Source organism: Miniopterus schreibersii (genome assembly GCF_964146895.1).
Source record: "Miniopterus schreibersii genome assembly, chromosome: 2".
In the NCBI taxonomy this organism is placed as follows: Eukaryota; Metazoa; Chordata; class Mammalia; order Chiroptera; family Miniopteridae; genus Miniopterus; species Miniopterus schreibersii.
The window spans coordinates 86,279,413-86,291,905 of NC_138102.1; the positions used below are offsets into that span (position 1 = coordinate 86,279,413).

At 32.8% G+C, this 12,493-nt stretch overlaps 1 protein-coding gene across 1 annotated transcript in view; it reads left to right on the plus strand.

Moving 5' to 3' along the window:
• The window catches only part of NBEA (neurobeachin), an 817,699-nt gene that overhangs the window by 267,524 nt on the left and 537,682 nt on the right, over positions 1 to 12,493 (plus strand). The window contains exons 28-29 of the mRNA XM_081128332.1: positions 8,153 to 8,321; positions 9,867 to 9,962. Coding sequence (XP_080984458.1) covers positions 8,153 to 8,321; positions 9,867 to 9,962 — 265 coding nt within the window. The remainder of the gene's footprint in view (positions 1 to 8,152; positions 8,322 to 9,866; positions 9,963 to 12,493) is intronic.

Sequence of the window (12,493 nt, forward strand, 5' to 3'; positions counted from 1 at the left end):
CTCTCTTAAATTTAGAGATGAAGGATTTTCATGTTTTCAAGGCTTTTTGAGTTTTGTTGACCCTGAAAGAAAGTAAATACTCCCTGTAGTGGCAATAGGATAATTTGATAACGTGTCACATAAATTCCTTTCTTGCCCTCATTTGTCTTTCGATGATGAAGACATTGTTTATTTTTTTAATTTAAATTTTTTATTGTTGACACTATGGCAGATGTCCCCCATTTTCCTCCCTTTGCCCACCTCCACCCAGCCCCTGCCCCAACCCCACCCCCCATCTTGGCCCACACCATATTATTGTCTGTGTCCATGGACTATGCATATATGTTCTTTAGCTAATCCCTTCACCTAACTTTATCTAGAAACCTCTACCCCATTCTTCTCTGACATTTGTTGGTCTGTTTATTCTATGTATCCATTTTCATCAGTTTATTTTGTTTGTCAACTTATTTTGTTCATTAGATTCCACATATAAGTGAGATTATGTTATTTGTCTTTCTCTGACTGGTTTATTTCACTCAGCATAATAATCTTCAGGTCCATCCATGCTGTCTCAAAGGGTAAGATTTCCTTCCTTTTTATTTCTGAGTATTATTCCATTGTATAAAAGTACCACAGCTTTCTTATCCACTCACCTACTGATGGGCACTTGGCTGTTTCCAGATCTTGGCTATTGTAAATAACACAGCTGTGTACATAGGAACGCATTTATGCATTCTGATTAGTGTTTCAGGATGCTTAGGATGTATACCCAAAAATGGGATTGCTGTGTCAAAAGGCATTTCCATTTTTAATTTTTTGAGGAAACCTCCTACTCTTTTCCACAGTGGCTACACAGTCTGCGTTCTCACCAGCAGTGTACTAGGGTTCCCTTTTCTCCACACCCTCGCCAGCACTTGCTGTTTGTTGATTTGTTGATGGTAACTATTCTGACAGGTGTGAGGTGATTCTTCGTTGTAGTTTTAATTTGCATCTCTCTGATGATTAGTGATATTCAGCATTATTTTATATGTCTCTTGGCCATCTGTATGTCCTCTTTGGAGAAGTGTCTATTCAGGTCCTTTGCTCATTTTTAAAAAATATATTTTTTTATTGGTTTCAGAGAGAGGAAGAGAGAGAGAGAGAAACATTAATGATGAGAGAGAATCATTGATCAACTGCCTCCTGCACACCCCCTACTGGGGATCAAGCCTGCAACTTGGTATGTGCCCTGATTGGGAATCGAACTGTGACTACCTGGTTTATAGGTTGAGGCTAAACCACTGAGCCATGCCGGCCTGGCTGCCCATTTTTTAATTGGGTTTTTTGTCTTCCTGGTGTTGGGTTGTATAATGTTCTTTATATATTTTGGAGATTAAACCCTTATCAGATGAATCATTAGTGAATGTGATCTCCCATACGGTGTGTTCTCTTTTTGTTTTGATGATGGTTTATTTTGCTGTGCAGAAGCTTTTTAGTTTGATATAGTACCATTTGGTTTTTTTTTCTTCTGTGTTTCCCTTGCCCTCGGAGATATATTGGGAAAAATATTACCCTGAGAGATGTCTGAGATTTTACTGCTTATTTTTTCTTCTCGGATATTATGGTTTCATGTTTGAGTTTTTTTCTTGTGTATGGTGTAAGTTGGTGGTCTAGTTGAATTTTTTTGCATGTACCTATTCAATTTTCCCAACACGATTATTGAAGAGACTGTTTTTACCCCCTTGTACGCACTTGCCTCCTTTGTCAAAAATTAATTGATCATGAAGGTGTGGGTTGATTTTTGGGCTCTCAATTCTGTTCCATTGATCTAAATGCCTGTTGTTGTACCAGTACCAGACTGTCTTGATTACAGTGGCTTTGTAGTATAGCTTGATATCTGGTATTGTGATCCCTCCAACTTTGCTCTTATTTCTCCAGATTGCTGAGACTATTTGGGATCTTTTTTGGTTTCATATAAATTTTTGGAATACTTGATCTAGATCTGTAAAATATGCCATTAGTATTTCGATAGGAATTGCATTGAATCTATGGGATGCTTTGGTAGTATGGACATTTTAATTATGTTAATTTTTCAAATCCATAAACATGGTATGTGATTCTACTTGTTTGGATCTTCCTCTCTTTTTTTCTTCAATGTCCTGTAATTTTCCAGGTCCAGGTCTTTTACCTACTTGGGTAAGTTTTCCTAGGTACCTTATTTTTTGTTGTTGCAATAGTAAATGGGAGTGTTTCCTTAGTTTCTCTTTCTGAGTTTATTATTGGTGTATAAAAGTGCAATCAAGTTCTGGATAGTAATTTTGTAGACTGCTTCTTTTCAGAATTCATTTATTAGACCTAGTAGATTTTTGGTGGACTCTTTATGTTTTTCTATGTACAATATTATGTCATCAGCAAATAATGAGAGTTTTACTTCCTTCTTTCCAATTTGGATGCCTTTTATTTTTACTTCTTGTCTGATTTCTGTGGCTGGGACTTCCAGCACTATGTTGAATAAAAGTGGTGAAAGTGGACATCCCTATCTTGTTCCTGATCTTAAGGGAAATGCTTTTAGTTTTTGCTTATTGAGTATGGTATTGGCTGTAGGTTTGTCATATATGGCCTTTATTATGTTGCGGTATGATCTGTCTATTCCCACATTGCTGAGAATTTTTATCATAAATGGGTGCTGGATTTTATTGAATACTTTTTTCTTCATTTATTGATATGATCAGGTGATTTTTATCTTTCATTGTGTTTATGTGATGTTTCACATTTAATTTTCAGATGTTATATCAGCCTTGCATTCCTGGAATAAATCCCACTTAGTAATGGTGTATGATCTTTATAATGTATTGCTGGATCCTGTTTGCTAATATTTTGTTGAAGATTTTAGCATCTATGTTCATCAGGGATGTTGGCCTATAATTTTATTTCTTTGTAGTATCTTTTTCTGGTTTTTTGAATTAGGGTAATGATGGCCTCATAAGAAGAGTTTGGAGGTCTTCCCTCCTTTTGAATTTTTTGAAAGGATCAGTGTTAGTTGGTGTGTTTTTTTAATATATCTTTATTGATTTCAGAGAGAGGGAAGGAAAGGAAGAGTTAGAAACATCAATGATGAGAAAGTCATCCATGGACTGCCTCCTGCATGTCCCCCACTGGGGACCGAGCCCATAACCCAGGCATGTGTTCCAATCAGGAATCGAACCTCCATCTCCTAGATTATAGGTCAGTTCTCAACTGCTGAGCCACACCAGTTGGGAAGTTCTAAAATTTCCCTGTGAAACCATCTGATCCAGGACTTTTGTTTGCTGGGATTTTTTTTTTTATAACTTCTTCAATTTCATTAGTTGTTAGTGGTCTATTCAGGTTTTCTGATTCATCCTGATTGAGTTTTGGAAGATTGTATGTTTCTAGGAATTTGACCATTTCACCCAGGTTGTCCAATTTGTTGGCATATGTTTGCTCATAATATTTTCTTACAATCCTTTCTATTTCTGTGATATCAGCTGTTACTTTGCCTCTTTCATTTTCAGTTTTGTTTATTTGGGTCCTCTTTTTTTGTTTCTTAATGAGTCTTGGTAAAGGCTCATCCATCTTGTTTATCTTTTCAGAGAACCAGCTTTTGATTTCCTTAATCTTTTGCATTGCTTTTTAGACTCTAATGTCATTTATTTCTGCTCTGATCTTTATTATTTCCTTCCTCTGATTTGCCTGGGTTTCTTGTTGTTTTTGTTTGTTTGTTTGTTTGTTTTGTTTCTAGTTCTTTTAGGTGTAGGGTTAGGTTATGTATTTGATCTTGTTCTTGCTTCTCGAAGTAGGCTTGTAATGCTATGAACTTCCCTCTCAGAACTCCTTTTACTTTGTCCAGTAGTTTTGGGTTGTGAGTTCATTTTAATTTGTTTCCACAAAGCTTTTATTTCTTCCTTGATTTCATTGGCAATCCATTCCTTGTTCAATAGCATGCTATTTAGCCTCTGTGTGTTTTAATGTTTTTGAGTATCTTTATTGTAGTTTATTTCTAGTTTCATGCCATTGTGATTCGAATAGGTGCTTGGTATGATTTTAGTCCTCGTGAATTTGTTAAGACCTATTTTATGTCCTAATATGTGGTCTATCTTTGAGACTCCTCCATGTGTACTTGAGAAGCATGTATATTCTGCTTCTTTGGGATGAAATTTTCTGTAAATATCAATTAAATCCATCTGATGTACAGTGTCATTTAAGGTCTTTATTTTCCTTGTTGATTTTTTTTGTCTGGAAGATCTATCCAGTGATGATAGTGGGTTGTTATAGTCCCCTACTATGACCTGTTCTGCTGATCTCTCCCTTGAAGTCCACCAAGAGTTTTTTTCTGTGTTTTTGTAAATATATATTTAGGTGCCTCCTATATTGGGTGCATATATGTTTACAATAGTCATGTCCTCATCTTGGATTGATCCCTTTAGAATTATGTAGTGACCTTCTTTGTCTCTTGTTATGGCATTTGTTTTGAGGTCTATTTTGTCAGATGTTAGTATTGCTATCCCAACTTTTTTTCGTTACCATGTGCATAGAATATTTTTTTCCATTCTTTCACTTTCATTCTGTGTGAATCTTTTGTTCTGAGTTGGGTCTCTTGTAGGTAGCATATATATGGGTCATGTTTTCTTATCCATTTTGTCTTTTAATTGGAGCACTTACTCCATTTACTTTTAAGATTGCTTTTGACAGGTACTTATTTATTGCCATTTTTTTTCTTTCGTTTCTCTCTCTCTAATTCTTCTTTTTAAACCATCATTTTTTCCATTTTTTGAAATGCTGGTTTGGTGGTAATCAACTCCTTTAGTGTTTGTTTGTTTGTTTGTTTTGTCTGGGAAATTTTATTTCACTTTCATTTTTAAATGGTACTCTTGTTGGATAGATTAGAGTAGTCTTGGTTTCAGGTCTTTGCTTTTCATTACTTTGAATACTTCATGTCATTCATTCCTTTCTGCCTGAAGTGTTGAAATATCTGCTGACAGCCTTATGGAAACTCTTTTTGGTAACAAACTGTTTCTCTATTGCTGCCTTTAAGATCCTCTCTTTGTCTTTAACCTTTGCTATTTTAATTATTATGTGCCTTGGTGTGGGTCTCTTTGGGTTCATGTTGATTGGGACTCTCTATGCTTCCTGCACTTGTGTGACTTTTTCCTTCACTAGATTAGGAAGTTTTTTTGCCATTATTTCTTCAAACAGGTTTTCTGTCCTTTGCTCATATTCTTCTCCTTCTGGTTCCCCTTGATGTGGATATTATTATGTTTCTTGATGTCCCAGTGTTCCCTTAAACTATCCTCATTTTTTGTTTGTTTTTTAATTCTTATTTCTTTTTGTTGCTCTGAATGGGTGTTGTTTTCCTGTCTTTTCTGCAAATTGCTAATTCAGTCTACTGCTTCATCCAGCCTACTTTTATTTCCTTTTAGTGTATTCTTGATGTATGCATATGGTATTCTTCATTTCCAACTGGTTCTTTTTCATGGTATCTATGTTCTTTTTCATGCTGATGTAGTTTCCACTAAGTTCTTGTAGTTCTCACTAAGCTCCTTGAGCACACTTATAACCATTACTTTGAATTCTGTGCCTGATAAATTGCTTGCCTTCATTTCACTTAGCTCTTGCTATGAGATTCCTCCTGTTTTTCATTTGGAGGTTGTTTCTTTGCCTCCCCATTTTAGCTGTCTCTTTGTCTTTGTTTCTTTATATTAAAACCGCTTTGGGACCCAGTGGTGCAGTCTGTTTGATCTTCTGAACTGGATACTCTAGGAATGTCCCTTGTGTGAATTATTTGGGCTCTCCTGTTTTAATTATGTCTTGACTGTTTTTATCCCAAAGACATTGCTGATTTAAACCCACGTGAACTGTTTAAATTCAAGTAAAATATTTGTGTGGCGAAATTTTTCTAAGTAGTAAAAAAAACAACAACCCAGAAAAGGGGCTTTGAAAAAACAACTTTGTTTTTGGTGTTCCCTAGTAAGCAAAATTTGAAAGGAAGTTTATTATTCTAGGTCACCTATATCAAAAATTATATAAGCTGAAGTAGTTTTAATCCTTAGAAATTGAATTGAAAGTTTTCCAACATTCTGCATGAAGCGTTACAATTTTTAAAGGATTTCAGTTATTTAATTATATTACTGATTCATATTTGCATAGTGGAGAATCCCATTTTTTAAGCTGATTGGGAAAACATAATAAAGTTCATGTCTTCGTACAATAAAATACCTAAGAAAGTCAGTTAATCTCTATAAAATTTAGTTGTTCTCCAGATGTTTAGCCTCTCTATATATTGTTATTCTTTTTCAAAGATAGAACAGGGAATAAGCAGTACAATTATTTTGCAGATCTGGATTTGAAAAGAAATGGCAACTATTTGCATGTCATATATAAGAAAGATTTTAGATTGGCTAGAACACAGTATTATTTGCAGTTCTACAACTTGGTGGTTGACATTTATTCATTTCACACATATTTGTTAAATGCCTGTTAATTGCTTGGTGTTGAGTTTCCAATGGTGGAAATAAAAAGTGTCATGGACTATTATGAAATATCACACATTGAGCTGTGTTCACATTTATTCTTTATTCTTGGTCAGTATCTTTTGTTAGTTTGATTGTATTCATATACTTTATAATAACCATTTAAGCTTTATCCTCCCCACCCCCCTTTTTCTATGTATCTATTTAATCAGAAAAGAGTATACATTTTAAACACTTCATGAAAAAGCTGTCACCCACAGAGTTTGAAATACTAAATTCATATTCCAGGACAAATGTAATCTATTTTGGTCATTTTCTCCATTAGCTATACTAATTTTGTTTCATAGTATTAAATTATCAGTAAATTTTTTTTTTACTTTCTGTTCTGACAAGTGCACATAAATTTTTACTTTTGTTCATATTGTACTTCAGTGAAGTAATAAATATAAAGAACCCATTAATAGAGTAACTAGACTTTAATGCATATTTGTTTTCCTTATTTTTATGACACTAATTTCCACCTGTTCTCTGTGGGGCATAGTAATTGAAGTTTTGGTTTGAAGTATCACTTTTACCTTGCTTAGAAAAAGGCTTTATAACCATTTATATTTGATTATTTAGATATGGTCTAATTTGGAAGTGTTCATACGGGTCACATAAATTAGCCTTCTTCACCTCCTCCTCCCCTTCCCCCCCTTCTCCTCCTCCTCCTCCTCCACCTCCACCTCCACTTTCTTCCCCCATTTTCTTTCTTCATTTCAACAATTTTTCCCTATAAGATGGTTATCTAGGCTTTTTGGATGCAGCTTTCAAGGTATGCACTGCTTATATTTTTGCAAAGCACACTTATTATAAAGTTATCTTCTCTACTGGATTGCAAGATGCTTTTTTAAAACTTATCTCTTTACCCAAACTAGGCTGATCTCTTCCAGACCTTTTACTGTTTTGCTCTATTCCTCTGGAAGAACTTCATTTTGTTATTGAGCTTTTGAAGTTAGGAGCATCAGTATTGACAGTGTTTTAGTGGTTATTTTTCCAGTGCAGGATAGTGAGATTGTTACTTCTTTTTAATGTGTTTTTGCAGATAAAGATTGCATTGGCCTTCACCCTTATAGCTCATATTGAGCTTGTATAAAATTTGTTTTATTCTTCCCCATTGTTTATATCCCCTATTGTGTATTAATAGTGTCCTGCTCAGATAGTAATATGTCAGAAATATATATATAGTCCAATTGTAACATTATTGTATTAATTTTTAGTTATAACATTTGAAACTCTGTTTTTATAATTGTGGTATTTAATTATTCTCCTCAACCTTGTACATATTTTAATATATATACTGCATATTTTAATATACATACTGCATACTGCATATATCTACATATTTTTAAACATACATACTCTGTTTTGGAAGTAATAGATAATGGTGAAAAGCACAAAGAATAGTTTTGTGGCATATTCAGCAAAATTTTAACTTTATTTTGAAATTACATTTTGACCTATAACTCAGATGATATATTCCTGGAGTTTGTATTTATACTTAAATGATAATTACTGAATTATAATATATACTTAACAAGTTTTAATAAAAGTTTAATGTCATACTTTGCCTCCATAAAGAAAATGAAATAAGAATAGTTCCTTGTATTCTGCCTCTTTCACTTTAAAATTTTTGTATGTCAAAATTGCCTTTTCATTTTACACAGGATGATAGCAAGCAGGCCCAGTTCTTAGCTCTAGCTGTTGTTTACTTCATTTCGGTTCTGATGGTTTCCAAGTATCGTGACATATTAGAACCCCAGCGAGAGACTGCAAGAACTGGAAGCCAACCAGGTAGAAACATCAGACAGGAAATAAATTCACCAACAAGTACAGGTACTTAATATTTTTTAAATTATTTTAATTTCCATTATCATTTGCCTCTTTTAATTTTATTTTTATATCCAGATTTAAACTAATTCTATTCATAATTTCCTCAAATATTTATAAATTATAAATTGGCATATAAAGGCCAATTTAATATTATTTAATTCATCAAAAATGTCTGAATGGTGTTTCCATGATATTTGCTATATTCTCATTTATCAGTGCAGTTTTGGTTTTAATGTTTTACACTTAATACATATCATTTACAATACTATTTTATATGCAAGTAACTCATATATTTTAAATATATTACTTTTATTTTTTATAAACATGAAATTAGGAAGTTCTTATAGAGTAGTACAAGACCAAGGCTAAGCCAAAATGTAATCTTTATAACCAAGTTCAAAGATAGCCTTTCTTTTTCTTTCTTTCCTTCTTTCACTTCCTTCCCTTTTCTCCTGCCTGCCTGCCTTCCTTTTCTTTCTTTTGCCTATGTAGTTATTTTAGTGTCTAAGTATCAATATTCTATATTTCATATATTTTATATTCAAAATATTTATATATTCAATATCAATATTCTATCAGAGATTCATAATAAGCAAACATACATTCTAAACTTTATACCTGCAAAGTAGCTTCAATTAAAATCAAAGACATAGAAAACAATGAACCATCTTCATTTTGTCTCATGTTGTCTTTCTTATCTATAGAAAATACCCATGTAGGAATTTTTGTATTATCAACTTTGTCTACCATGCTTGAAATTTTCTGGCAACTAGTATTTTAATATCAGGGGGTTCCTCCTACCAATTGCATTTCAGGCTAGGTGTTTATATGAAAATTGTTTCCCTGTTTTTTTGCATTGTAACTTTGGTAACCCAGTGGTTATTTCATGTACCACTTGGTTAATTTGTAGTTGAAATTGTCTTTGCTAAATAAATGTGTATGACATATAAATAAAATGGATATTTTAACAAGTGCTTAGAAATTAGTGGTCAAATCTCTGTATTTTGTTTTCAATAGCATATCATATCTCATTTACCTTTTATTGTTGTTGTGGAAGTATGGATTATGTGGAAGCTATAATACTTTGCTGTTGCATGCTATATTTATATTAAACTCATAAACATATTTCATTATAGTATACTCTTTTAACTTTGTTATTCAAATTAAACATTATTTTACCATTGCATTTTGTATCTTTTGACCATTTAAAATACTAAAACTTTATTATCTTAACTCTTTTTCTTTATTTTAATGCACTCCCATCAGTCATATATGTATAAAATAAGCAATATATTAGTGAATTGCCAGTTCACTAAAACCAGTTATGATTTTTGTGTATGTTTGTATATGTTTGTGTCTGTTGCTTAAACTACTTATTATATTTTCTTTCTCTTAATACATAAACATTTTCCTTCCCCCAGAGATGTAGTTTTTGTTGCTAGTACTGTTTGCATGTTGCAGTAATATAAAATTGTCATGTTTTATTATTGACCATGTTTCATGCTGTTACATGCTGGCTCAAATTTGATTCCATGATTTTCTTCACAGTTGTGGTCATACCATCTATCCCTCATCCAACTTTGAACCATGGATTCCTTGCCAAGTTAATTCCTGAGCAGAGCTTTGCCCACTCATTTTACAAAGGTAATATTGACCTTGTCTCCTGACCTGTTTGAGTATTTTTATTTCATCATGTTATATAATAAATATCCATAATGCTATTGTTATAAACAAGTATATACCTTAGGTTTCATGGAAATACATGTTGTATTTATACCTGGCTAATGAGAGCAAAATATAGCTTTTATATTTATATTCCATTACATTTTTAAGTACCATCTGCAAATTAAGGATACCTGAGTATATATGTAGGCTAATATGTACTGTGGTAGCATTTATTAGAGAACGCAGAAGAATCACACCTTAGTAGAGGGACTAAATTATCCCTAAAATGAAGGCTACTCCAGATTCACAAGAAAAAAGCTTAAAAGATGTCTTGAAAGCATCAAACTGATCTAAAGTTACTTAACTTTCTATCAGAGCAAAGTTCTAACTCTCTTCAAAGAAATATAAAAACAATTATTCAATAAGCAACATAAAGGTCAATGTTAAACATCTAATAAAAATTGTTAAACATGCAAAGAAGCAGGAAAATGTGATGAATAAGCAGGAGGCAAAAAAATTAGTCAATAGGAACAGATTCAGAAAGGACAGAGATGTCGGAATTACTAGATAAAGCCATTCAAACAGCTATTATCAAGTATGTACAAGATGTTTTTCAATCTAAAAAAAAAAAAGTGAACGAAATGAGGAGAAAAATGAAGAGTTTTAAAAAGAACCAATCGGAAGTTTTAGAGATGAAAACTTAAATAGCCAAAATGATGTCTGGGTAAGATTAACATGAGAATTGTCTCTGCAGAACAAAGGATTGCAGTAGGCCGAATTCTCACCCCTATGTCTCATCCCCAAGATTTTCCTGTGTACACGCCCTGTATAATTCCTGAGACACTTAAAATGATGGATTTTACTCCTGTGACTGGTTATTTTCTATATGACAGTTGCTTTAAAGATGATTATCCAGGTAGCCCTGACCTAAACACAGGAGTTCTGTAAAGGCAGAGAGTTTTCTCTGGATGGTTGCAGAACAGTGTGAGAGGAATTTGACATTGCTAACATTAAGATTACCACAGGACAAAGCTATGACATCAGCTTGCAGGAACCGAGAGCACCACCTGACTAATAGTCAGCAAAAAAAGTGGGAGACTTTAGCCTACAACAGCAAGGAACTGAGTGAGTTTGGAGAGGACTTGAGCTCCAGGTGATACCGTAGTTTAGTGTACTCCATACATTGGCTAAAGTTATGGAAGACCAATTTATAGAACAAATAAAACAGCAGAATAGGTTTTATTATAACTTAATGAATGCACAGATATTTTTTATAAATATGCAACCTTTAAGTATCATAATGAAATAAAGGAAACATTTATTAGCTATATTTCTTATAAGCACATTCCTCTGAATTGTATAAAGTAAGATTAGATTCAATTAAATTAAATGTCCTCTGGAGTTTGTGTTGTATATAAGCATATTCCAAAGGCTTTACTGTAGTGACCTGGAAATATTCTAGACTAAGCTTATATCAAAATATCAATGCACTACTTTCTTTATCAAGAAAATTTTGTTATGAAAACAATTTTAGCTGACCTGCACAGTGGTATTAGTGGTATAATAAAATTTTGAAGTACTTTTAGGTTGATATGGTAAATATTCTGTTATTCTCTGTATTATGTGATAATATGAAAGCTGATTATATGTAACTGTGATTCCATGCTGCGGGACAATGGTTATTGAGAGGAAAATTCTGTTGATGATATTAGAACTGCAAAGTCAACTCTTAAGTCTTTTCACAAGGTAAAAAGTCAGTTGGATTCTACTCTTTAATAGGACTGGCTTCTTTGTCAGACATGTAAAATATTTTTAACAAACGTAGTACTTTCAAACAAAGAAAGATTACAACTTTTTATTTTTTTACTAGCAGAAAATGTCAGAGGACAAAAATCAAAGTTAGAATCTTGGAAGTACACAATTTCTATGACATGTTTCATTGTTTAATAACAATTGTCAGTGAACTATCCTGACCTTTAAGAACAAACTTGATTTTGTTCATCCTTAAAAGTTAGCTCTTGTCATTTTATGTATTTGCTAGAATGTTTTTGTATTTTATTTTCTGTTAAAAGAAGATTCATACATAAGAAATTCATGGAACTGGAACTATTTCTTTCAGTGAAGCAATTTATATGTGATTGTAACTATGCAGAATAAATTACTGGAACTGGAAATTGAGCATTAATGGTATGTTTTGAAGAGATAGCATTTCTAATTTCATTTTGGATAAAAGTGTAAAATGAATATTCTAAGCTGAGTTTTCGTTCTATCAGCATACCTCTGTGACACTGCTCTCTCCACTCTGCATGTTAATTAAATAAAAACAGGTTAGCTCTATGTTATTCCCTTGAGTAACATTATTGCTGGTTCAACTTGGATTAGATTAAGTTTAATAAGCAAAAAGCTCATGGTCACATTATAAACATTAAATATTTATATTATCAATGTTTGTTCAAAGTGCTTATGTAGTCATTTCTTTTCGGGATCTTTGCTTAAAACTTTTTGTTTAG